Genomic DNA, 26581 nt, shown 5'->3' with positions numbered 1-26581 from the left:
AACCTGCGAACAGTTTCCATTTGCTTATCTAGTCATTACCCCGAAAAAGTTCTGGACAATTCCCTTTCTGGATACGCCTCAGATCTCTCACTCATCGGCCGTAAAGGCGGAGACAAAGGATTTGTGGAGAAGGCAATGAACTTCAAGGAAGTCATCGAGAGCACGATTCAAGTTGAGAGAGAGAAACTGAAGGATAATAGGCTCGAGACTCTGGAGATCAAGATCATGGTGCACGTCTCGATACTTGAAGGAAGGAGAATTTGTGTTTAAAAATGAGGAGCCGGGAACGCACGATATATGCTTGCAAAAGAATTCGTAGAGCAGCAGTTACTGGAAACTTAAGCTGGGGGCTGGGAAAAAGGTGCTGGGAAATAGGATCTGGCGAATCCGTATACCACCAATGTGCCATACTATCCGAGCTGAGATTTTCTGCACAATGGTGCAATACAGTGCAAATAATTTCATTGAACTGCTTTTAAGAAGGCGATTCTTTTGGCTAAACGATTCTCGATCAAAGATCTCAGTACCAGAAACGATAAGCAGCTTGATATACTGCATATTAAGTTGCAAGAGATTCGCTGCTCGAAGACCATACTATGATGTGAGGCTTTTGAGAAGGCAATTCCATTTCACATTTGTGCTTTTAGAATTTTGGTAAATTTTCGCTACCTCTTCCTCATTCGCTTATCCACTCGGGTCTGCGACTTGTTGCCTGGACTCCTGGAGCCGAACTCCTCCACCTGCCAACTTCACTGTCCTCCCTCGCATCGACCATTCTTCCTCGCAACGACAGGCATCGTCCAATGCCCCAAGAAATCAAGTAACGGCCGCACTCATGTGCAGCTCCCCTGGGTGAGGCCAAGTTCGCCTCTTCTGGTGGTTGTACCGAGTTCACCTTCCCAAAGCTACCTCCGTAGTTGAGAGACAAGATCTGGAAGTTTAAAATTCCTGCTGGTAAGCATTATCAGATTATTCTTGATTATTGTTGCTGCGCGTGCTAAGAGTTTTCAGATCCTATTCTCACTTCTGTAAAAAAAATATATATATATATGTGTGTGTGTGTGTGTTTTGTACGCGCTGAATCAAGAGAAAAGAGAAACTCGGAAACAGCACCGTCGGAACCATCCACGGTATCGAATACAAGTTCGTCTTCTCTGCCAAAAGAGGAAGTGGTTGTCATGGCTTGCTTCGTGCCTGCAGCGAATCGCGTAACATTATGGTCAGCAGAATCCCACTGCGTCTTCGCTCTAAGGCTCCTGAAGAAATTCGGTTCAGCTCAGATGATACTCTCTGGATAAAGGGACTGCAAAACCTCGTCTACTACAAGCTACTCGTAACCTTTGAGGGAGCCCATCTCCAGATTCCTTCGGTCTTTGGCAAAGTCACCAAGCTGGGAATCTTTGTCTCGTCGGGTTGGGCGGAGAGATGTGCTGTTTCCGATATTTCGTGGCTGAGCAAAATGCCTTTTGCGACTTCATCGAAATTTTCTCGGGCTTGGATATATTTGTGCTTGGCCTCATTCCGCTGGTAAATAGCATTGATGTTGATAACTCTTTCACAGAATTCACCACGACTCCACTAGCTTTGATCAAAATCACTCAGCCCTGATCACCTTCAAACACTCACCCAGTTTTTGCATTCGCGACACCGATACCCAGAAAGTATGTAGGACCTGAAGCAAGATGAGAAGTACTGTACAGAGATATCAAAACATCGGAGGTCAAGATTATGACTAGGGGGTTGGCCGTTGACGCAAGCTGATGCTTTCAAATAGCAACTTCGAGAGCTCTTGGAAGTTTGGACATTCTGGCTCGGGATAATGCTTCTAGCAGTACCCTGGACATTGTTCCGCGGAGCATTAGGACAATAGAGCTGCAGTGATGTGCAACTTAGGTCGTAGATCATCATGCAAGGAGTACATAGCAAGGGAATTCTAGCATTTCCCAGAAACTGCAACTTCTTCATTGATAAAGATTTGAAATTTCTCCCAATTCACCAAAAGTGAGGTGGTCTGAATCTCGCTTGCCAACTTCAACCACCATCCTTCCTGCCACAACCTCCTTCTGCTCCCATCCCAGAACTTCTCCGTGTATCCTTCACAATCGAAACCTCCCTCAGCACTAAAACATCTCAGCACAGAGTCACCCGCGACCAGGCCAACCTCTCCAACTCCTGCGGCTGGCGATTTGTTATCTCTTCCCAAAGTTCCTCCTGCGGACCAAGCCCCGACGGAATATCTCCCAAAAATCATGAGGGAAGACAAGTCAACCACTTCTCGAAAGCTGAGGCCTTCTCGCCCCATCAAGTTCACCTTGTTCCCAAAGCTGCCTCCAGAGTTGAGAGACAGGGTCTGGAAGTTCGCAGTTCCCGGTAAGTTCGAAGAATCTGGGTCACCGAAAGGTTCTTGTACGATACTTTGCATCTCGGCGCTTTCATGGAATTAGTTGGAGCTGCCAATTTGCTTCAAAGGTGACACACTAATCACTGTCTCTCTAGGTCCCAGAATCGTCACAGTCGATGCGGGAAACTCCATCATCAGAGCCACTACGACATTAAGCAGCGATCGCATTGACACATTCCGCATCAAATACAAATACAAATTTAAGCTTGGTTTCTCTGGCGAGAATGAGGATCCCGGAATGCTCCGAGCTTGCAAAGAGTCTCGTCATGTCGCGATTAAGATGCTTCCCATTCGACTTCCCTCGAGAGACCCGAAGAAAGAAATCCGACTCGGACTCCATGATGTCCTCGCTGTTCAAAATCTCGAGCGTTTTTTGGAGGACATGTGTATTGCTCACAGCCACGGATTCAACATTCATCCCTCAATCAGCCAAATCCCCGCCCTGGTGATCTTCTCACATTCTTCTTTCGGTGATGATCTGGAAAATTTTATGGATCTTGTGGAGCGTGATGCTATTTTTCAAGACTCTCTTCAGGTTTTGAAAAGCTTACAGACCCTGGTGTTCTGTTGCGAGAGGCGCAACCGCTCGGCTTCAGTTAAAAAAGATTGCTTCCTCAACTATGCAACCAATTTCGATCCCAGCGCACTGAACTCGCCGCAGTCTCGCTTATTGATGGCAGCAATATCTTCTCAGCTGTTGTACAAAGAGCTGATGAATGACTGGAAGCTTAAGAATGAGCATGTCGACCTGAAGATCCCTGAAACCAAGATCATGGCGAAAGGCTGGCCTGCTAAACGGATCTGATTCTCGACCGAAGTAGAACGTTCGCAGGCAATACAATCCAAAAAAATTGCTTCTACAGGGACTCTTGAGGCTATGCAATTGCATCTCATCTTGCATGTTGTCGGCTCGCAGACACAGCATTGAGTGGGATGAAGGCAAGTTAAGATCAAGAGTTTTGGGATGCTTCTGACGGCTTCTAGAACACTTGACTCTCATTCTACTTTCCACAATTCAAATGAAGATATATGGCACATATTGGCATGGCAATAGCAGAGGGCTAGGAGAGATGCAGGAGTGTTGATTGAGGGCAAGAACCTCTTGCACAATGACAATATAACGGGAATCGAGATCATGGCTGGATGATTGCACTGGTAGCAATTCCCCATTTGGAGGAGACCAAAGCCATAGCCACGCAAGTCAGAAACTTGATTTTTGCTATGAGACAATAGGAGTATCAATCGCATCTGGAATACACTCCAATAGACTTTCTTCCCCGATGAAAAGAGTGAGACCACCACTTAAGCAAAGCTAGGTAGGTGCCTTACTCACCGTGGCAATCGCATCTCAGATACACTTTAGTAGAAAACCCGTTCCAAAGACGAAAGAGAAAGCCACTTGAGTAAAGCCAGGTGCCTCAATCATCGTCTTCACCGTCAGTAGAATCCTCAAAGATCCAGCCGTTAACAGTGATTTCCTGACCAAACAACTGGTGTTGCTTTTTTCTAGCGGCTGTTTGAAGTGTCTCCATTTCGTCCAGCAGCGCTTCCAGGCTTTCCTCTCGTTCCTCCTGTCGTTCTGTATTTGCTGTTTCCTCCTTCAATGCCCAATAATTGAATGACTCTCTCTCGGACTCGTTCAGCAACTTCAGCTTCTCCTCGCGATCCTTAGCCTTGAGCTCCAAGATCCTCATTGCCTTTCGACGCTCGAGGGTACAGGGGGTTGACGTGAGTTGACAGCGATAACAGAGTGGATTGTCCGATCGCGAGAGAGGGGATGGAAAACAACTGGGACGCATGAAGTGGCTGTAGCTGGGGGATGATTGTTAGCAAGGGGAAGGCTGAAGCAAAGGCTACTCACAGGCAACATGCGTCACATGCAAGATCTTCGTCAAGGAAAGGTCTGCGGCCATCCGATTCTAGCTCAACAATCTCGCTCAAATTGGAGGTTTTGGCAAATATTGCCAAGTCATCCTTCTGTTTAGCCTCCATGTCGTAGACCTCGAAACCTCGAATCATGTAGCTGGACGGATAATTCTTGGGAGAGATGGTGTGCATAATCTTGATCTTTGGGACCTTCCATCCTGGGTTGTTTTTCAAATGTTTCTTGAAAGGCTTGAGGAACTCGTTGATGGAGACCGGAACCGTGGACCACGCCATGAGACATCTCTGATTGGCTTGGGGGTGAGACATTGTTCCGGGAGGGTTGCCGGGTCTGCCTCGCTGGAACAAGTCTTCTCTAAGCCCTGCGTAGCGAAGGAGTTAGTATTTGCTTGACACATTGCTGAGGTGAGACTGGGACAAAGTCTTTGGTGAGTTCCATGAGGCCGCGCAAGGTAAGAAATGCTTCTCCCCTAGCACCTACATTCAATCAGTTTAGTATCGGCCGTGAGATGACGAGCTTCCATCGTGTTGGACGTTACGATGGTAAGGGTCTCGAGCTGGGGAAGTCAAGCAAGTGCTGAAACGAACTCTTTGTCGGCATTGGGGAGGTGGATCGAGTACACGTTCCGTTCGTGAACAGCAAGGTGCCTGAGGTTAAAGGTCATAGAACATTGTCCTGAAGTCAGAAACGGATGGAATAGGGGAAGAGCTGCTGCCTTGAAGATGTTGAAGTAAACTACATCGTTTGAGTTGAATCGAATGCGATTGGTTGTTCCATTAGGCTCAATGACGTCGACGTGGGCATTGAGAGTCTTCAAAGCAAGTTCCCGAGTTAATTGGCAAACACCAAAGAGGGCTTGGGTGAGGTATCTCTCGTTCGCTTGGGTGAGCCTTCTTCCAGTCGAGACCACTCCATTCTCCTTGATGAATACCTTGTTGTCCGGTAGTGATTTGCCATTGATTCTGAGAATGCGTCCGGCCTTCGATAACAACTTCCTGAACTTCGACTGCTTGAGGTTGTTCTTCTCAGTCGTCGCAGGCGCTCCACTTTCGGCAACAAAGAGTTCAACAAGCCGGTCCTTCGGTCTCAACTTGTCGTCAATCGTGATAACTCGTCCTATTTCTAATACCCTGGTCCATATATCGAGTTGAAGTTCAACTATCAACTTAGGGAAGATAGTAAATTCCTTGAGCTCCTCAACCGGCGCAACAGTGTCTGTCAACGAAGTAGTTGTGCCAAGGGGCAGGCCGTTCATCACCTCGCTTGTGGATAGGGAGTCCATGACGATAATCTTAGTGCATAGAACAGCGATGGTGCAAAGATCTTATGGAGAGTGCAATGAGTGATGGTTTTTGTGTGGTTTTGGAGGATCTCTGAATAGAGGCGGATATTTTTCAAAATTAGATCAGTTGTGCGAAACTACCGGACGGATTTTCTCAACACCGGGACTAAGGAAAGCGTGACTTTCACGAAATTGAGTTCTTATCGATAATGTTTGGTTATGGCAAGACAACGGAACTTCAGGTGAAGATTCGGTTACTTCAATAAAGCCAAGCAGGATTGCCAAGACCCCCTAAACTACTCGAAGCTCTGTGCCAAGAGACAAACAAAGAAGTGCAATTGCTCAAACTGAGCAGAGAAAGAGATTAATGTAAGGCAGTAAGCATCTAGTTATTTTTAAGTGTTAGATGAGTGTTGTTGTTATCAATAACTCCCCTTTTTGAAGTGTTTTGCTTAGGTAATTACAGCACCGTCGCTAGCAAAACTGGCTTCCCCTGGTGTGCAACCAAAGGGAGCGGTTTGCCCCACCATCAGCAGAATTCTCAAAACAGACTAATTAAAACTAGACAACGGGAGTATCTTTATGCCTCTGCAGCTGAGCTAACCTAATGAGGAGAATCACGTGCATGGCAACTGCCACCAGCTTCTTCTTCTCAACAGGAGGCGGAGAGGTGAGCCATGCCGGCAAGTTCTTTGCAAGTATTACCGTGCAGCTCGCAAACAACGTACCGTCTCTTCGAAAGCATATCTATAATGCTATTACCAAGCTTGAAGAGGTTGCGAGCCGATCCCTCCGCGACCAGCGGTGCCAGCTTGTCATCTGTCTATTATCAAGGCTAGGCAGCAGCACTTCAACCTTTATCGCAGATCGAGGATGGAGGCGCGGTGCGCTCTTTAGCCAATAAAGAACTTTGGGCATCCAGGGCCCTACCGGGGGTTGCGGCTGCAGGAGCAAAGCCTCAACATTCAAATCGGCTGTGGCGTGCTGTGGGCGATATGCTTATTGGTGTGCTGTCTCTTTGTCGGACACCAGTGCTGTATCCAGTCATTGTTTTGTATATCAGGGTTGTATCAGGGTTGTTGATCCAGCTCTAGAAGCAAGGAGACAAATGCAGGTTTTGGCAGCAGTCCCTCGGCCAACAGAACCGCAATCTCGCTGCCAGGAAAGACGTCGCTTGGATTAGCTTTATGCTGAAGCAACAACCAGGCGACATCAGGGCGTTCGAATCCAGGGCACGAAGCTGCCTGAAGCGGAGTCAAAGAGCCATTCGGCAATCTCTGAGGATTAACGGCGGAGCCACACTGAATGAGCGCGTCAATCAAACGAAGATGACACCCTACCATTACAGCAAGTGTAAGTATGGTCCACCCTCGGTGATCTCTGGCGTCGAGAATGATCGGGTCAATCAAGAACTGTCGCCAAGGATCTCTAAGTCGCTTAATCATGGCAACAACAACCTCTTCTTCATTGATGGACACTGCTAACAACAGTGGTGTTTGCCCATCTTTATTTCTGAACTTGAACCGACATAGCGGGCAGCAACGGATGATACGCATAAGAGCATCGTGACCGACTGGACCTTGCTTCTTGAAGTTCCGGATGGCGTGGTGGAATCGGGCGTTAATGTCTGGATCTTCCACCATAAGATAATCGAAGATTTTCAACGAGTACTCCTCTGCACGATCTTTCCACTTAGTTGCTTCGAAGATGCCACCTACTTTCATCAACAATCCTTCCCGGCGCTGCTGGAATTCCAGTCCCAAGGCATCATACCACTCGATCAATGTGATAAAAGCCACTTCGGCAATTGACAGGTCATTTGAGTTATAAGCTAGCCACGCCAACTCCTCGATGTCTTCCAACGTGCGAGAGAGGTCTTCCCCGACTGCAAAGCTCTGGTCCCCATGTTGAAGGCTCGTGATGTTCTGTCGAGTGGTGCAAAATGATTCCGAGTTGGACAGCTCGCGCAACCTGATTCCTTCTTAGGATAAGTACACACAATGGTCAGGCAGATATAGCTCACCTTTCTCGCAGGTATGCCTCTGTATATGGAGCTGGAGCTAGCGGCTGGACCCCTCGATTGCTTGCCGCGCCAGCTCGTTGTCCCATGCCAACTATCACTTCACGTTCCCCTTGGTCGTCCTCGTCTTTGTACTCGTCGGGTCCGCAACAAAGGTCCCGACTCCTGCAGCGGCTGCATCTCGTTTGAGGATCTCGCTCATTCCAGTCACCGCCGTCTCTTAAGCACTAAAGAGGGTTGTCATGTCAGTTTCGATGGTTCAAAACATCTCATGAGAGGAGGGTGCGCTTACCCCCTTTTTCGAGCTCCTGCAGTCCTGACATTTCCTCGCATTTGGCATGATCGCCGTTGAGTTTGCTCAAGTCTCGGGAACAACAATTGAAGGGTGTCTCTCAATTCTTGATGCAGTGTTCCATCATCCATATTTCGAGAAGCACGTCGCCGCGTGCTTGTCGTTTTCCCGCCTGCTCGACGGTGGTCGTAACTCCTGCAGAAAGACATGGTTCCGTTGACTGGGCTATTTGGACGGCCGTAGTTTGCCTTGTGGTTCGACCGTCGAGGCAGACAGGCAACGCCACACTATCGTCTGGTGTGGTTGTCGCATTGCGATGGTCGCAGTGCACGAGGCTCCACTGCGACGATATACTGTGATGTGGCGCCCCTATGTTCGCCTACCCTTGACTCCTCAAGGGGTGAATAGCCGAGGCGAGGAACAGTGAAAAATCGAATTCGGATGGTAGGTGCTTTTGCAGCCACAATCCAAGAGCTGGTCAAGGGGAGAGAAAGGGGCTTGTCTACTCTGCTTCTTTAGAATTCCAAAAAATCGTGGTTCTAGAAACCTTGTCAGCAATCGACGTTTGGCAGTAACCGCCCGTCACCGCCTCCATAGAAGAGGCGAAAGTGGTCGGCCCTATGTTGCAGGGATAGCGCCCAGCCGCTTGCGCAGACCACTGTTACAATGTAATTGCCTCACTGTCGTGTTTTGACGCCTTGACTTTCTAACACTATGATAAGTTGCTCACTCGCTTCATCGTGGCGAGGCAGACAGAGATGATCTTACTTCAACTATCCTCCAGCCCTGTCCAGAGAGGCTCAAGCTGGCATCCTTCATATCTTGGTCACTTTGCACACCCACAGCTGTGATCCTTAAAAATGGCATCGTCGTATCTAGGAAAAGAGCTTAGCAGAGTATCTAAGAAGTACGTTCTTCCAGCAATGTTTTAGTGTCCTTACTAAAGACTTTTCCAGTATGGTCTCACGGTCTGGTGATCGGAGTCCTAGGAGCGAAACCAACAATTCGGATTCTAAAATGAGCCTCTCTCCCGATGAAAGCTTGAAAATCCCACTGAATGATAAGCCCTTCGTTGTGGAGAGGCCATACCGGTGTACATTTCCAAGATGTGGCTCAAATTTCGGGTCGACGAACGAGTGGAAAATGCATGAGGAGGGACACTGGGCACCAACATGCTATATATGTCTGTTTTGCGCCACCGTCAGGCAAGATTCGACAGAAGATCAAATTTGCATTTGGTGCTCTCATAGGTTCGATTCACATTTCACTGTCGACGTGGCAGGTAGTCACATCCTGCAGTGTGAGCTGGCACGAGAACGATTACAAAAGTTCGCAAGCTATGACGATTTGTGCACTCACCTTCGCACTGGGCACGATATTAAGTATTTTGACCTTCAAAGTGCAATGTGCTCATGTCCCATTGAGAGCAGTTGGCCCAAGGAATGCGGTTTTTGTGGCGCGAAATTTACCCACTGGGATGAAAGAGCGGATCATGTTGGAGCACACTTTCGGCGAGGGGATAACACCTCAGAAGTCCCTCTTCATGTTTTCAATGTGGAGAGCAAGACTCCGCGAGACATAATTAAGCATGGTGCGTTGTTGCATTTAACTCGATATGGAAACGTTGTGTTGACAGAACCACTACAGAGACGACCCGATACTACCCAGGCTATGCGTGGAACACAACCTGCATAGCTAAACCAAGCATGAACACCACCATATTGGAGGGATCTGGAAGCTCAAAAGAGATAGCAATGACATTCCCGGATGATTGCCCTGCAGTAGTCACAGATACTGCTTTCGGGCAATGCTCTTGCTCCGGCATTCTGCCATTGACATCCGGAGAGCAAATTCGGCTCCGATGTGTCTCTAGAGCACTCCATGCGTCTAGAAGCAAGCTGCTGTTGAGGTCAACTGGAGAATGGATATGGATGAGGGACGAATTTCAGAAATGGCGCAGCCTCCATGAGCACCCATTCTTCTGGCTATGTGGATCTTCAGGAAGCGGAAAGTCCATATTAACTTCAGCTGTTATCAGACATCTCGAAGAAGGAGAAAAAAGGGAGGGAGAAGTAGTTACTTTCTACTGCTGCGATGGACGGTATGAAAGCTCAGATACCGTTCTGCAAATAATGGAAGTCTGGTTGGCAGAACTGCAAGCCCGAAGGACAGGTGATGCTATGGTAGCAAGACTCATGGGAGACGCGACGGAGCTGGATAGCGCCCATGAACGCCTGTCGCGAGCTTCACTCAGAAGTGTGTTTCAGACTATCAAGCACAATTTGGAGGAGGGAGAAGCCTTGATTCTGGTCTTGGATGGTCTGGATGATGTTAAGATGGGACACGATTTAGTCCAGGAACTGTTGACTCTGACAAACCAACACGATAAAAAGCACCGTATCAAGATCTTTATATCTTGCAGAAAAGCATTTGCCACAAAGAGCGGTATCCAAACACCATTTCAGATAGACCTGGACTCCCAAACTTCCATCGCACACGATATGGAGGATTATACCAACAGTATTCTGTCCAAAGGTCTGCCGACGACCTGCGATGCTGAGACAGTGATTCGAATTCAGAAGATTACAGAGAAGTCACAGGGCCGATTTCTCTGTATGAGGCTCCTGCTATCTATTTTATCCAATGAACCAGCTTCTGACGGGATCAATAAATGGGTACTCGGCATCACAGACGACGAAGGCATCAAAAGCCCAAGTAACATATACAAACACATGTCTCAATCAATCCTCGACGTTCACCACCGGTTCGCATTCTGCATGTTGAGTTGGGTCCTGCACGCGGCTCGACCGATGTATTCATGGGAGCTGCTTGACGTAGTAAATTCAGAACTTGGCACATCTTACCTGGATACAGAAGTCGAGAAATCCACCATGGGTCTTCTTACAATGAGCAGGACTCGAACAGTGAACTTAGTTCATCTGAGTCTACGAGACCATTTGACGACCATCATTCGGAGCTCATTTCCCCAAGGCCCACACGAAATGATTGCTCGGGCTTGTTTGAGAGCGTTGAATCCTAAACTCATTCTACAAAGAGTAGATCATGTATTGTTTGATGATTACGCTATAAATATCAAACCAAAGCCGTTACAGACACTGGGAATATATGCCGAGAAATACTGGATACACCATTATCTCCTTGCTGAGCCTAAAAGTACGTCTATATCGGGCGTGCTTCACGAGACTTTGAGGGAGATAATCCCTTCCAAGAAAACAAAGCCACAAGATATTTCTAAGCTGGATTCCGAGACTCCTAAAACTCTGCTGGATATCGAAATTGCTCGGTTGGAACCAATATCTCTAGACACAATCAATATGTTTCTACGAGTCGGTGCTTCTCTTGGTTTTTACGAACTGGCAAAATTGGAACTCGACATGGGGGCAACGGACCATATAGTCAGCGGCTTTCCTGAAAACTCACTCCACTTGGCTGCTATGGGGGGTCACACCCGCTTGGTAAAACTTCTTATTGATTACGGAGCCGATGTAAACTCTCTTTGCAAATTAGGTGATACGCCCCTTTCCCATGCAATTGCGAGCGCCAATCATGAAGTGGTGCAATTACTGCTCAAAAGGGAGCCTGCTGCTGCTGCTGCGGCTCGAGCCGCTGGGTCTATGGTGGAATTGAGATTAGATCCTGATATCTCAAAACAGTGTTCTGTTTGTGGGCAAAGTAAAACTTCCTTCATTGTAAGTTTTTATAGTCTTTGTCTTCCTATCCATCTCGCCGTGCTTCAACAGGATGTAATTAGTTTGATCAGCAACAAACCGAGAATGATAGCAGGAACTAACTTCAAAGTTAGATAACGAAGACATCGCGCAATACATCTCACAATATGTTAGATGCGATTGCTGCACCAATTTCCATCAAAGAAGCCATTTACTTGCTCTTAAAATCAAACCACGAGGTCATTCATGGCGGCAACACGAATCACATAATACATATCAAATGGCTTCCAGGGGCCAGCATGTATAGAGCGCTTGCTCTCGCTGCAAATCTTGGCATAGACCAGGTCCACAAATTGCTTTCGATGGCTGGTAATACGTTCGATCCATTCGATGAGATGGTTTCTTTTCTGTGTCAAGACTTTGCGAATATGGTGATCACATAGTACTCATCGGCCATTTCAGCAAAAGTAGCAACTCTAAAAGTTTTTTCCAATCGAGAGCAAGCTCGGAAAACATGAGGATTTGAAGGCACCTTAGGAAGTGGTTGAGGTTATCAAGTATTTCAGAAGAAGTAAGAAACTTTCTAATGGGATCATCTTTCTAAGCAGCTACATAGCAATGTATTGATAGTATGTTTCTGTTTGACATCATGTGTGAAATAGAGGAGATACTTACTTCCTGGGTAGCATCAATAGTAGACAATATTATTTTGTTTGTAAGCGAACATCTACTTTTTGTGTCCAATCGCAGCGCGTCGCAGTGTGGCTGCGTCGCAATGCGAGAGCCAATGATATCCCTATCCTGACAAATGAATGCAATGTACTTTGGAAAATTCCTCGTACAACGAACAAGCAGTTTCAAATCAGATGTGGCTTTTTCAGCCCTTCAGAGTCCAATCACTGGTTTGAACCCCATACCCACAATTCTGTCCGGTGTTTGTGTCTCCCCTTTATTTTCAACGACTTTTCAACACAATCAATACTCAACCCTCCTTGTTTCCCTTTTCTCTCTTCGCTCTCAGACTTGCGTATGAGATTGAAACTATATTATGGTGAAGATGAATTGTGCTGAGGCTTTCCCGGAAGTCTGCAAGCATGGGCACTTGCCTCTGTAAGCATTATCCACCACCCATTCATTCACATCACAATAAAACTTCGAAAGGCAAAATGTCGATCAAACAGATCTCTCAACTAACTAATCATTCGCAGGTGCTGTCTTTGTCACCAACTCAGAACGGCCCCGAACAAACATGAAGACAAAATCTCACGTCGCACATCGACTAACAATTCGTCTGCTCAAGTCAAAAAGCACCTAGACGAAAGCTCGGCCTTCTCTCACAAGGCAAAGCATGTGACAGATAAAGCAGCGCATGAGCCAATTTCTTACAGAGGAAAAGGTAGCTATCAGCTCCAGCGTTACCTCAAAGAACCTGCTGGCTGCGGAGCTGCACTTTTCATTGAAGCTGCTCCACTACGGCGTTGTATGGATCTGCTCGACACCAGCAAGAGGAATGGAAAGAATGAAAGGAAAAAGAGGACAGCGACTATGGGAAAGAAGATTAGGGCTCTTGAGAGGAAGATTAGTGGGTTTTGAGGGGATGATGAAGAGGCGAAGGGGGTGGACGAATGGGAGGGGCATTGTTTCGTTTAATGGACATAGGTTTAGTTGGAGAAGAATGCCGATTACTGAGGCGGTACATATTGAGTATACTGTAGCCTGCCACCGCTATTTAAGTACAAACCATTCAAATCAACCTCTTGATATTCAAGTATTCGTGTACTCAGCGCCCAACCTGTTAAGTACAAGCCACTTTTATATGCTCGGGAGTCGGGAGGCCGAAAGAACTCTCAGAGTCAGACCTCGAAGCGCGGAGAAGCAACCAATTCCAAAAAGTAGATATACAGGGCACGAGGCCTGCTGCTTCCCAAAAGTATCATGTATTCTCATTGCTTTGCATTTTGGAGAGGCAATTCTCATGTATTGGTCCGAGTAGCACAAAACGAAACTCCTGAGAAAACAGGATTCAAACCCTCATTTTCAGGAGTATTCTTTTCGATACCGATCGACATATAAGCAAACTATATCCAATTTAGGGAACGAAATCGACAAGTCGCTCCCATAGCAGATCTTCGTACCCGACAAGACTCTTTCTCCGCTGAGGGGGATCCAAATTAGCTCTGGCAGGAACCCTTGTGGGCTTAACAGGAGAATGTGGACGGATACTATCACGATATCTTGGCAGCTTCAAAGAGTGGTTGTGTTGTATAGGCAATAGGTATCTATAAAATTATATGTATAGACAACATGGAAACTGTAGCCGATTCCTAAGGGGGCCAGAAGAAGATCCCCTAGCATGATCCAGCTGACCCATCATTGTGCTCAGGTCCCTGGCCTTGGCTCAGGTTAGAGCAGCGACTACTTAGGGCTAAAGACGGAAGTGGACTTTGGTGAGGCCAATATTCGGCGCAGGTTATATTAATAATAGATGCCAAGGCTTACCCCTGAGTTGCTAAGGCTCAAGGGGAAAGAAGTGAAGAAAGGTGTAAATGCATCCAGAGCGTCCTTGTTCACAGAATCACACCTCTAATAGCGAGGAGATCTCTAGTACATAATACCTCGATAGCACAAGAGCACTTCCAAACTCGGCCATGGTCTCGGTCCGTTCCAGACAGACGCCGTGCTCGTCGATAGCCAACAACCGGTTCGAGCTCTGAAGCACTCGGAGGTCGCACAGCGACTGCCAGAAGAGAGAGGTTCAAGTAACAGATACCGCAGAGGATATCCCGGTGGTGAAAGTCAGCTCCGCTGGCTGGAGTGAGCGACGACCGATCCGGCCAGGTCACCTCGAGAATCAACTAGTATTCTCAGAGCTTGCTCTCCGCCACAGGCAACACCAGCTTCGGTTATCCGCCGAAGGCGACTATATGAGCAGCCATAGTTGTCTTTCTCTGCTCTCTCTCGACCACTTCTCCGGCAGTGGTTCTGTCTTGCCGTGGGGGCAGATCAATTTCTTGGTCGAGTCCTCGATGCGCGTGTGTGCCTTTTCAAGCTAGAATTTACCTTGAAGGTTCGTATTCAAGTCTTCTTCTCTTCTATTATGGCCTTTAGCTAACCTGCACTAACAGTACCTCTCTCAAAACGTCTCGTCAACCCAATATACTCCGAGAACTATAAGTGAATGCGTGGAGGAGCAGATGAGGAACGGTGTTATAGATCTAGATATAATGGCAATAAATAAGCCACCTGGAAAAGAGTTTATCTTTGAGTCCACGTATGGTGGCATACTATCTAAATTCTGATCGTACACAGAAGACAAGCAACCAATCACAGTAGGAGAAGTTGAAATGGTGTATAGATCTGGAATTTTAGGCGACTTGGTCTGTTTATCTACTATATTGTATCGAGTTCCATGCAATACCAGAGCCCTCTATTCATTTAAAACGTCGAGCCGATATCTCCTCGTCCACATTCCACCGATGACAAGCCAGTTAGAGCATCCTCTTCAGGTCTGTTCGGTTTGGTGCCGGTAGCTTATTTCTTGGGGCTTCTCCCATTGTAAAATCTTTACCGGGAGATTTTACAAACATCCATATGTATATATCTGTAGACTTGAGCGTCTCCAGTCCGCTTCGTCCATGAGCTTCAGCCCAATATCTGATATACCCCAAATCGCGTTCCTCCAACTGCCGCGCTGAATGCCAGGTTCAGGAACAGTGAGAAACTTACACCCATACCCATCACGCTTCAAGACCTCTCTCAAATCATGGCAGTTGCACATCGCCTCCGTGTAGTTATTTGCCAGGTCCCTATGCTCGAGTTGCCAGCCAGAATCGAGCATTCCTCCTGGAACTCCAGCACCTGCCCAGATATCCACGGTTCCCAAGAGCAGCTCTCTTGGCTTCTTGGACGGCCTCGTATTGAAAAGTAATCGATTTATTGATGGAAAATCGATATATTGGAGTTTGACAATCTGTAGAATGACTAGATACAGGAGAGTGAAGTGTAAAAACAGAGGAAAAGTGTCCAAAGTAAGGGATTTATTCCCATTACCCTTCGGCGATACCGGTGATGCCGAGCCCGCTTTCTCCGATACATTATTAATCAGCTGATAAATCAAAAGTAATCAAAATGACGATATACTAGTAAGCTTGGTAAGCTTGGCGAGTGACGCATGACAAATGAGAGTGGAGAACCCTAAATTAGTGGTTGAACCTGGTGCTGGAAGGACTGGTAGGCTAGCTATGGTAGCGTACCAATTTCAACACCTCGTAAATTATCCCAAGTTTAACTCCTACTTGAATTCTTTTAAGTCTTTGAATGCGTCTAATATTGGGCAGATGCCCTTGCACGTGTGTCACGGGTAACAATGCTGGTACCTTCGGCACTCGAACTGAAGGGGAGAACGTCGATCGCCAGAGACCGGATGTCTTCAATGGATGGGATCTCGCTGTTAAGGTCTCGCATTCGCGGAACTGTGGTCCCGAACCGATCCTCACCTGTGTCCCCAACATTCCAAACCCTGGCCCCAAACAACCCCCGAAAGGTTATCCATAATTTCTCGAAATTCCGTATATATACGTTGTTGTCTGAACGGCCGAGTATGCTCTCTTCGTTCTTAAGAAAGCCTTCGCTTCTCTGCCTTAATTCTTAGCAGACTTAATTCAAACGTGTGACCTATACCGCATGAAGTTAGCATTACACATTCACAAGGGTGAGACAGTCAGTGCTTCCTCACGGGGCTGGAACAGGCTTGGCAATATTCCGGACCAATCGGTTTCTGCCGATTCGTTCCAGGGATCTGGAACAGGCGGTAATAGAACGTTCTAATCGTTCCTAAGCAAGCTAATCCCTATAGATTCTCGTTATTTTGCAAAGACTTCCATTAATTATGCTATTAAGAGGCTAAAAACCATTATATAACCTCAGAAAGGCCTTTATTAAGCCATAGTACTACTACAAGTAACTCTATTATTACGAGAAGTCTTTCTTATTATACTATATTATATAATTCATTCTTACTTTATATAGCTATCCCTACTACTTCTACTATATCTACTATATCTACTATATCTGCTATATCTACTATACCTACTATATCTACTATATCTACTATATCTACTATATCTACTATATCTACTCTACTATATCTACTATATCTACTATATAATTCTACTATATCTAACTAATATCTACTATAATCCTATATCTACTAATATCTACTAATATCTACTAATATCTACTATATCACTATACTACTATATCTACTATATCTACTATATCTACTATATCTACTATATCTACTATATCTACTATATCTACTATATCTACTATATCCTTTATAACTTCCTATACTAATCTCTCTATTACTACTATTATTTCTTTTCTAGTAATAGCTTATAATATAATCTAGCCACTTATAATTACTATAGTAACTATTCTATATACCTATAATCCGGATATATTTAAGGAAAATAATATTATTAAATCCTATATAAATATATATAATATAAGAAATAGCTAGTATGGGAAATAAGTAAAGTAGAGTAGAGTAGTGGGCCCTACTTATATTCTACTCAAATAAATTTCTTACTACTTATATTCTATTTAATACTTTATTTAACTACTCTAGAATATTCTAGAGTAGTTGAGTAGTATATACGTAATACTATACGTAATACTACACGTGATATATTAGCCTAATTAGGTAAGGCTCCGGGGTAGCCCGAGTCTAGTACTACTATACTATCTAATTAAGTAATAGTAAGGCTTAGTAAGCAAGCTAGAACCTTAATATATTCTTAGGCTTCCTTAGCTATTAAGGGCAAACTCTTCTCTTAAGGTACTCTTATTATTTAAATTATATAATAGACTTAATGAGAGTATATTTAAGATAATATCTTACTTAAAAAGCTGGGGGTTATTTAAAGACAAATTAGAAGAAGTAAAAAGAGAAGAAAAAAAGCAGGAAAAGAAAGATTTCGAGGAGGGAAATCTGGTTTTTATAGAAGAAAAGTAGTATTTAAATAGCCTTATATAAGTTCTAGCTTAAATTATATAGTACTACTTAATATATATCTTATTTATTTATTAATAATTAAATAAATATCGATTTATTACATTTATATAACTTGTATATAATTATTCTTGAGTTATTCTAAAGTAGTACTTTATTCTACTCTATTCAAGTACTATATTATACTATTTAAACTCTATTCTACTCTACTCAAGATTATTCTAGAGTAGCTTGAGTAGCTTGAGTAGTTTTTGCCTATACTAGAAATAGCTATTATATTAGTTTCTTTTTATTAAATAAGAAAGGTATTAATATAGAACTATTACTATAAAAGAACTTAACTAATTATAATATAATTTAAATTAATAATTATATTCTGGCTAGAAAAAGTAAAGGCTTATTATTATTAATTATTATAGTATTATATTCTAGTTAGCTTTATTATATAATAAAGAATAAAGTATTATATAAAGAAAATAAATTATTAGCCTTAAGAAAAAGGCTAGTTTATATTAAGATTAGAAATACTACTAATACTAAAAATAATAAAAGAAATAAGCCTTTAAAAATATTAGCTATTATATAATAAATAGAATTAAGAATTAAAAGCTTATTACTAGTTTAGATTTATAGGACCAGAAATAAGAATAAAAGGCTATATAAGAGAATTATTACTAGAAGCTAGATTATTTAATATATTATTATTATATAATTAATATAATTATAAGAAATAAAAAGAAATAAGAAGTTCTTATATAAATAGTAATAATATTAATAAAGAAAAGAAAATTAAAGCAGAAAAGATAGCCTTTAAATAAGAATTATAGCTTGGAAATTTAGAATTTTAAATAATATCTAAAAAGTTCTCTAATTATATAAAGGTTTTAAAAAACATATATTTCTTTTAAACTAGCTAGTTTTAAAAAAGATTTATAAGATTCTAGTTTTTTTCTAATATTTTAAATATTCTCTAATTTCTATTATTTCTATTTACTTTTTATTTTAACTTATTATATAATATATTTCTAAAAAAAAACTTTTTCTAGTTTATTACTTATTAGAAGAATTAAGAGAATATTAATAGCTATAAATAAAAGCCTTAGCTAGTATTTCCTTTATATATTCTGGCTTTACTAAACTAAGGCCTTTTATTTACTAATATTATATAATTCCTGAAAATTATAATTCTTATATTTGTTTTTATTTATAAATTATATAATTAAATAAAGAAATTAAATACTAATAGCTCTTAAAATAGCTTTTTATTATATAAAAAAGAAATAATATTATTTAATAATAAAGAAATAATTTAATTTCTAAAATATTTCTAAAATTTCTTTATATTTATAAGAGCTAGAATTATATATTTCTTTAGCTAATTAGCTTTAATATATTTTATATAAAAGCCTAAATTAAGAATTAAGGCTATAATATAAAAAGAAAAGAAATTAGTTCTAGTATAATATTTATTAAATATATTATATATAATATTAAGCTATATAAAAAACTCTTTACTTTTATTATCTTTTTTTAAAATTTAGTTTATATTATATTTAGCTAAATTTATATAAAAAGGAAAAAAAAGAAATAAAAAACTTATAATTATTTCTTAAAAGAATTTATATTATAATTATTATAATATATATTACTAATAGAAATTAGATTAGAATTAGCTAGGTATTTAAAATTAGAAAATATAAATCGAAGTTATATATTATAACTTTACTTAATATAAGAAAGAAACTATAATAAAATAAAAACTTATATAAAATATATTAGAATATAAAACGCAACTTAATAGTAAAATAATAAGATTAAAAGTATAAATAGTAAAATATAAATAGTATATAATATATAAAAAGGAATTATTTTCTAAAATTATAGAAAAACTAGCTTTTTTATATAATTTCTATAAGTTATATATAAAAAGCTATAGTTTTTACTATATAACTAAAATATTAAAACTATTAAAATAAAATAATTTTAATAGAATATAGCTTATTATATTATATTTAATCTTTTATTTATTTATATTTATTTTTTAAATACTAAAAAATAATAGAAAATTCCTATTTAGAATCCGAAATAATAAAATAGTTAGAATTCTCTTTTATTAGTATTTCTAGTTTCTTTTTAATATACCGGAAATATAATCTATTATTATTAAATAGTTTTATTTTATATTCTCGAACTTATTTAAATATAATCTAAATTTGCTTAATTATATTCTTATACTAAATTTAATATAGTTCTTTTTATTATTTAGTATTTGCCTTTAACTATTAGTTAATTTTAGCTTTTATAGATTATACTAATATATTCTAAATAAATAGCTTTTTTAAATTTCGTATTTCCTTTAGTATTTTTAAATCGGCCTTTAGTAAAAAGAAAAAACTCTTAATAAAAAGCTTTAATAACTTTATAAAAAATTCTATTTTCGTATATTCTATTCTAAATAATAACTAGGCTTATTAGAATTATAATAAAAGGCTTTTCGAATAATAGATTATTATTAAGCTATTTTTTAATTACTATTTTATTCGAGAATTAGTATTTAACTATAATTTTAGACTTATAAATTATCTAGCTAAAGGCATTTATTTATTTAATTAAGTATTATATATTTAAATACTTTTTTTCTATTTCTTTTACTAGATATTTATTTAATTTCTTTATATTTTTAATATTAAAATTATTATAAATAGAGAAGTAATTAATATTCTTAAAAACTTTTTTATTAAAAAAAGCTATTTTCTTATAGTCTATAAAGAAGATATAGCTAATATTTCGGTTTTCTTTATTAAGGAAAAACTTATTATTTAAAGCTTTAATAATAGCCAAATTATTAGTATTTCTATTATATTAATAGTAATTAATATTTCTAGAAATATAATATTAGGCTAGCTAAAGATAAGTAATTAGATAAATAGGGCACTTAGCTAATACTTTATAAAATCCAAGCTATATTAAAGGATCTATTATTAAAAGTTAAAAGGCTAAGGTAAAATAGCTATTATTTAAATCTTTATATTTTAATTCTTTATTTTTTAATTCTTTATTATTTAATTCTTTATTTTTTAAAAGTGAAATTATAGTATTTTTATTTCTTTTATTAAAAGCTCTTAAATATTAAGCTTTTTAGTCTATTTCAGGTAATTTTTCTTATAAATATAACTATTTATACTTATATTAATAATACTAGATTTAGGAATAGAAACTATAATATTAAATTAGAGCTATAGATTTGAGCGAAATTAATTAAAAACCTAATACTTATATTTATATTTTATAATTTCTTTATTTTTTAAAAAGAAATCCCGTATTTTCTTATATATTTAAATAATAAAAAAATATTTTTTATTCTTAATAACTTTATAGATTTTAGTAAGTATTTTTAAGACTTTTATAAACTTAATCTCAATTATTTAAATAAAGAAAATATTAGTAAATTATTAAAGATATATTTTATAAAAAGCCTTAAGAAATTTATTAGTAATTCTATAATATTCTCATTTATAAATAAGTTCTAGAATACTATTATATAACTTTTTAAAGATATAGTTATTCTAATAACTAAATATTAGCTTCTATTTAGCTAGTATTTTATAAGTATAATATTTAGGTATATTATTAATATTATTAATTTTCTTTCTTTTAGTTTTCGGCTTTCTAAATAATATCTTTTACTTATTTTTATTTTTTTTATTTACTAGTATTTTACTAATTTTATATTTAGACTAGTATCTAGATTTATACTATTTATTAAAAGTTTTAGGCTTAGTTTATTTTCTTTTTTTACTAATTCTACTAGTTTTACTAATAATACTAGTAATAGGCTTTATTAGTTTAATACTAATTTTACTAGCTAGATCTAATTAAATTATTATAGAAATTATAATAGAAGTCTATTTTCTAGATTTATTATAAAAGCCAGGAAAAGATTTATTATTATAATATTCTTTAATAAAAATTCCGGAAGTATTAAAAATATATTATTTAGCTTTAAGATTATTAGCTAATAATAGCTTAAAAAATAATTCTCTAGGTTTCGAAATAGCTTTAGTATATTTAAATACCTTAATAATATCTAATTTAATAAATATACTAGTATTTTAATACTTTTTGTTTTTAATATATTCTAAAATAGCTTTATTAATTAATTAAATAGCTTTATATACTAAAGCTTTTATTTTTTTTAAAAATATAATTTTTTATAAATATTCTTATTAAGATTATTATAAATATTATTAATATATTAGCTAAAAGTTTTATTATATAATATAATTTTATTCTAATTCTTAGTTTTTAGATTATTTATTATAGTTTTAATCTTATTAAGCTTCTTTTATTTGCTTTTAGTAATGCCTTTAATAATATTCTCGAATTCTCTATTATTAGTTTAATAGTTCTTTAGTTTTTCCTTAGTTAATTCTAGTCTAATTTAGTTTCTAATAAAGGCTTTCTACTTTAAAAGCTTATTATATATATTATTTAGCTTATTTAGAATATTCGTATTAAATTCGGTAATTATAGCTATTTTCTCTAATATTAATAAGCCTTCTATAATTACTTAAGTTTCCTTAATACTTTAAACCTTAATATTATTAATTTATAGACTTTTAATAATACTATAGCTTATAAGAACTAGCTATTATATTTTATTAGCTTAAGAAATCTGTTTTTTTTTTAGCTATTTTATTATTTTTAAAAAGGTTATATAAATATTATTAATATAATAATTATAAGTTATAAAATTAAAGGTTTTTGAAATTATAAGAATTTCTTTTAAATATTTTCTAAAATAAAGAATAAATTGAAATAAATTTGAATTATATAAAAATATTATATATATTCGAGTATTCTTTTTTTTATTAAAAAAATAAAACTAAAATAATAATATATATAATAGAGAAAATAGATATAATAATTAGATATATTTGAGATAATATAATTATAAATTAGAAATAATTATAAAAAATAAAATAGAATAATAGAATTAAAAAATAACTTAGAATAAGATATTACTTTTTCTAAAATAAATCCGTGCCTTTTCTAAAAACTAATTACATTTATTTAATATTTATTAAAGTCGATTTTATATAATAAAAAGCTATTTAGTTAATTAGAACTTTAAAATAATATTTATATTCAAGAAAGTAATATTAAAGAATTCGGAAATTATAAAAAAAAGAATTATAAAATAATATAAATAGGGTTTATAATATTATTATTAAATTTGAAATAATTAATATTAAAGTTAATATAAAATATAGAAAAATCAAGTATTCTAAATTAGTATTAAAAATATAATATTAAAGATACTTTTCTAATTATTTAAATAATATTTAATAATAAGAAATAGATTAATAGTAAGAATTAATAAATTATATTAGCTTTTTAAAAAAGTAATTAGTTTTTAGTAATAAGATAATATTATAATTAAAAAATAGGTTTTATATAAAAGAAATTCCCTTTATATAGAAATAGAAAAATATAATATACTAACTAAGCTTTAATATATATTTTTAAAATAGCTATAATTATATTTAAAAAAAAGTAAGTATTTTAGTATAAGATAAGCTTTAAATAAATAAATCTAGTTTATCTAATATCTAAAAGATTTCTAGAATTATATATTATTAAATATTTTCGGAAATAATTATTAGATTTAATAAGATTTCTTTTTTCTTTTATAAGGCTTTTAATTTAGTTATTTTATTTATTAGTTTACTAGTAATATATAGTACTATTATATAGGTATAAAAGTATTATTTATATAAGATTAGTAAAGTTATTATTATTTAGAAGTAGGGATTATAGTATTATAATATTAATATATAATTCCTAAATCTACTAAGCCTAAAAGAATCTAGTCTACTAATCGAGTTACTAATAGGACGCGAGGTTATATAACTATATCCCGTATTTCATATTCTATTACCTATATCTTATTACTTATATCCCGTATCTTATATCTCGTAACTATATATATAACTCCTAAAGAAATAGCTATACTAATACTAGAAACTCTCTAAAAAATACGAAAAATAAAAAATAATACTTCTCTCTAATTATATATAAGTTCTCTAATCTGGCCTAGTACCAGATTCCCTAAACGCTCTATATATCTATATTATTTTTAAGGTTTTAGTTATATACTAAAGGCCGCAGTCTTTTATACGTGACCTCCTATCCCATAAGTTCATATTCCCTAATCCGGCCTAGTATTAGATATTTAGATACTAGATACCTAGATACTAGATGCCTAGATACTAGATACTAAAGAAATCTTTATATATATTCTCTTATTTATATGTCTATTTCTTGCTCTATTTATATTTAACTTATTTCTCTATATCTAATTATATTATATTCGTATTAATAAGGCGCTTGAGAGTATTTAATAGCTTTGATTTTATTATAGAATTAGCAGGATTTGATTTTTCCTTAATCTATTTAACTTCCGTAATCTCTTATTATTTATATACCTAGTAAAGGTATATTATATTAATTATTAAATATTTCTCTCGAGTAGTACCTAATTTAATAAGGCATTCGTATAATAATTTTAAATCCGTATAAATAACTAGTAGTAATTTCATTTCTAGTACTTTATTAATTATAGATTTAACTAAAGTACCTATATTAAAACCGTAAGCTATATTATAAAGTTCTGAAGCTAGAATACTTCTAGTAACTCTCTTATATTTAGTAAAGAACTAGTAAATAATATTAGTATATCTAGTTCTATTTATTAGAACTAAAATATATTTAATTTGAAAAAAAAAGATCTCTATTATTTATAAATAAAGTATTTATAAAAATAATTAAATATAAGAACTCTTTTACTAGCTTTATAAATCTTAGTTCTTTAGTAGTATTCTTAATTTACTATTAAATACGCTTATTAAATACCTTTATATTAGTTTCCGAGGGTTTAATAGCTTAAATAGTAATTAATAGGTTATATAAAGCTTCTAGTTAATAGACTAATATAATATATACTTCTTTAGTATATTAGGTAATATATTAGTCCTTAATAGAAAGGTTTTAATAAATAGTACTCTTATTACTTATAATAATAATATTTTTCATAGAAATAATTTAGAGGTTTTTATACTAGTATTTCTATATAAGAGTAATTCTAATAGTATTTATATAGATAATACCTCTATTAAACTTGAGATTATAATTAAAAGTAAGGAATTCATACTTTTTAGCCAAGAACTTAGTCTTATAAGACTTTAGTTACTTTGCCTTTATAAAATCATTAGTTCTAATAAATAAGATATTATTAGTTTAAAGGCTAATAATTTCAAAGAATTACTTATTATAAAAAAAGCAAGAATTATAAGTTAACTATTTTATAGAAAGCTTATTAATATAATAGGAATAATAAGTTTTAAACTAGTAGTTTCTAGCTTCTAGTATATTATATAGTAGTTTTATAATCTTTAGAATAGAATTATTCTTTAGATTTAGCTCTCTAGTAAGCTTATAAAATGAATTAATATAGAAATTATAATTAAGTAAGGTTATTAATTAGATATAAGCTTGCGAGATATTATATAAATATAAATTTATAATATTTATTATTATAGTAATAATACTAAGAATAATTCTTTAGCTAATATATTAAATAGTAGGTAATTATATTAATACTATATATTTCTTACTATTATTATAGGCTTAAATAACTAGTCTTAATTTCTTAAGCTCTTTCTTTATACCCTTATTCTTAATCTCGTTAATAAACCGGAAATTAAAGATATATATTTCCTTTAGTACCTAAGATCTAGAAATAATCTCAAATATACTCTTTTCTAGAAAGCTAGTAACTTTAACTTAACGGGAATTCTTATATAATTCGTTATCTTATAAGAATACTATAATATCCGGGATCTTATAAGAGTATTCTCTATTATACTTTAGTAAAATAATAGGAATAGTAAAAGGAATTATATCTATATTACTTTTAGCCTTATTATTAGGTTCCGGATTAGGTTTAGGTTTAGGGTTATTAGTAATAACCTTAATATCCCCTATATAAAAGGGCTTTATAGAAGTTAAATAAAAGGTAGTATTATTATATAATAAAGCTAGTATATAGTTCTTCTTATTAATAGCTACTAGCTTATATGATTTATTCTAACTATTAGATTAACTAGTATTCTTTTTATATTAAATAAGAATATTCGAATTTAGGAATAATTCGTGAATATTAATAGTACTAGAACTATTTCGGGTATTTAAAGTATTCGTAATTTGATATTTAGCTTAAAGCTTCTGAATTTCTATTATTACTTTCTTAAATACCGCTAATTACTATAATATAATAAGTAATATAGTATTATATTTAGTTATTTTAAATAAAGTACTATAAACTAAAAGGGTTAAGATAATACTATTAGATCTTATAAAGTTATTAATAGCCTTAAAAGCTATTTAAAATATAATATTCTTATTAATTCCGTTAACTTTAGCTATAATAATAAGGTGGGTATATTAGATCGGGCTATAATAGTATTCTATAATTCTAATAAAGTTATAAGCTTCTATAAAAATAATCTTAACTTTAGTTCCTATAGTATTTATAAGCTAAGTAAACTTCTTACTAGTAAACTACTTTCCGGTATCTGCTATAATTTAATTAGGAGGGCCTAAATAATTATTAATCTAGTATTACTTAAGTATATTCCAGATATATATTATACTAATATTCTAGAGCTATTAGCCGGCTTAATATTAAGCGCCTTTATTAATAATATAAAGTATAGGCTTACTAAAAATATAGAAAATATTAATAATAATAGAATAATTAAAGCTAATATTATCTTTTAGATTAAACTTAAATTATCCGGGTAATTAGCTATATTTCTGGTATTATTTATAGTATTTTATAAAGTATTTAAAGGCTTATATATTAATATTATAGCCTGCTTATTCTAGTATATTTCGGAGCTTACTAATAAATAAATAACTAAAATAATAGTATAGAT

The 26581-nt window shown here is 36.1% G+C and overlaps 4 protein-coding genes across 4 annotated transcripts; 2 read left to right on the top strand and 2 right to left on the bottom strand.

The window, feature by feature from the left end:
* Positions 1-2159: 2159 nt before the first annotated feature.
* K444DRAFT_715148 (uncharacterized protein) lies at positions 2160-3206 on the top strand (the record flags this gene model as incomplete). Its single annotated transcript, XM_024888346.1, has 2 exons — positions 2160-2370; positions 2497-3206. Exons 1-2 carry the CDS (start codon positions 2250-2252, stop codon positions 3204-3206), a joined length of 831 nt encoding a protein of 276 aa, XP_024740349.1. The 5' UTR covers positions 2160-2249.
* Positions 3207-3819: 613 nt separating this feature from the next.
* Positions 3820-5568, bottom strand: K444DRAFT_626531 (uncharacterized protein; the record flags this gene model as incomplete). The annotated part of the gene is made up of 4 exons (XM_024882665.1): positions 3820-4213; positions 4263-4647; positions 4767-4842; positions 4909-5568. The coding sequence occupies 4 exons, from the start codon at positions 5566-5568 to the stop codon at positions 3820-3822; spliced, it is 1515 nt and encodes a 504-aa protein (XP_024740348.1).
* Positions 5569-6638: 1070 nt separating this feature from the next.
* Positions 6639-7928, bottom strand: K444DRAFT_626530 (uncharacterized protein; the record flags this gene model as incomplete). Its single annotated transcript, XM_024882664.1, has 3 exons — positions 6639-7539; positions 7592-7815; positions 7881-7928. The coding sequence occupies 3 exons, from the start codon at positions 7926-7928 to the stop codon at positions 6639-6641; spliced, it is 1173 nt and encodes a 390-aa protein (XP_024740347.1).
* Positions 7929-9526: 1598 nt separating this feature from the next.
* Positions 9527-12233, top strand: K444DRAFT_320090 (uncharacterized protein). The gene is made up of 2 exons (XM_024871872.1): positions 9527-11590; positions 11704-12233. The coding sequence occupies exons 1-2, from the start codon at positions 9587-9589 to the stop codon at positions 12010-12012; spliced, it is 2313 nt and encodes a 770-aa protein (XP_024740346.1). The 5' UTR covers positions 9527-9586; the 3' UTR covers positions 12013-12233.
* The last annotated feature ends 14348 nt before the right edge of the window (positions 12234-26581 follow it).

This window comes from Hyaloscypha bicolor (assembly GCF_002865645.1).
Source record: "Hyaloscypha bicolor E unplaced genomic scaffold K444scaffold_50, whole genome shotgun sequence".
NCBI classification, from domain to species: Eukaryota; Fungi; Ascomycota; class Leotiomycetes; order Helotiales; family Hyaloscyphaceae; genus Hyaloscypha; species Hyaloscypha bicolor.
This window is presented reverse-complemented; position numbering and strand designations above follow the sequence as displayed.

Excerpts from the sequence above, each read along its gene's own strand:
- K444DRAFT_320090 (XM_024871872.1), top strand. The coding sequence starts at position 9,587 with ATGAACACCACCATATTGGAGGGATCTGGAAGCTCAAAAGAGATAGCA. Across the intron at positions 11,591-11,703 it reads AAAGTAAAACTTCCTTCATT|ATAACGAAGACATCGCGCAA; the intron begins GTAAGTTTTTAT and ends CTTCAAAGTTAG.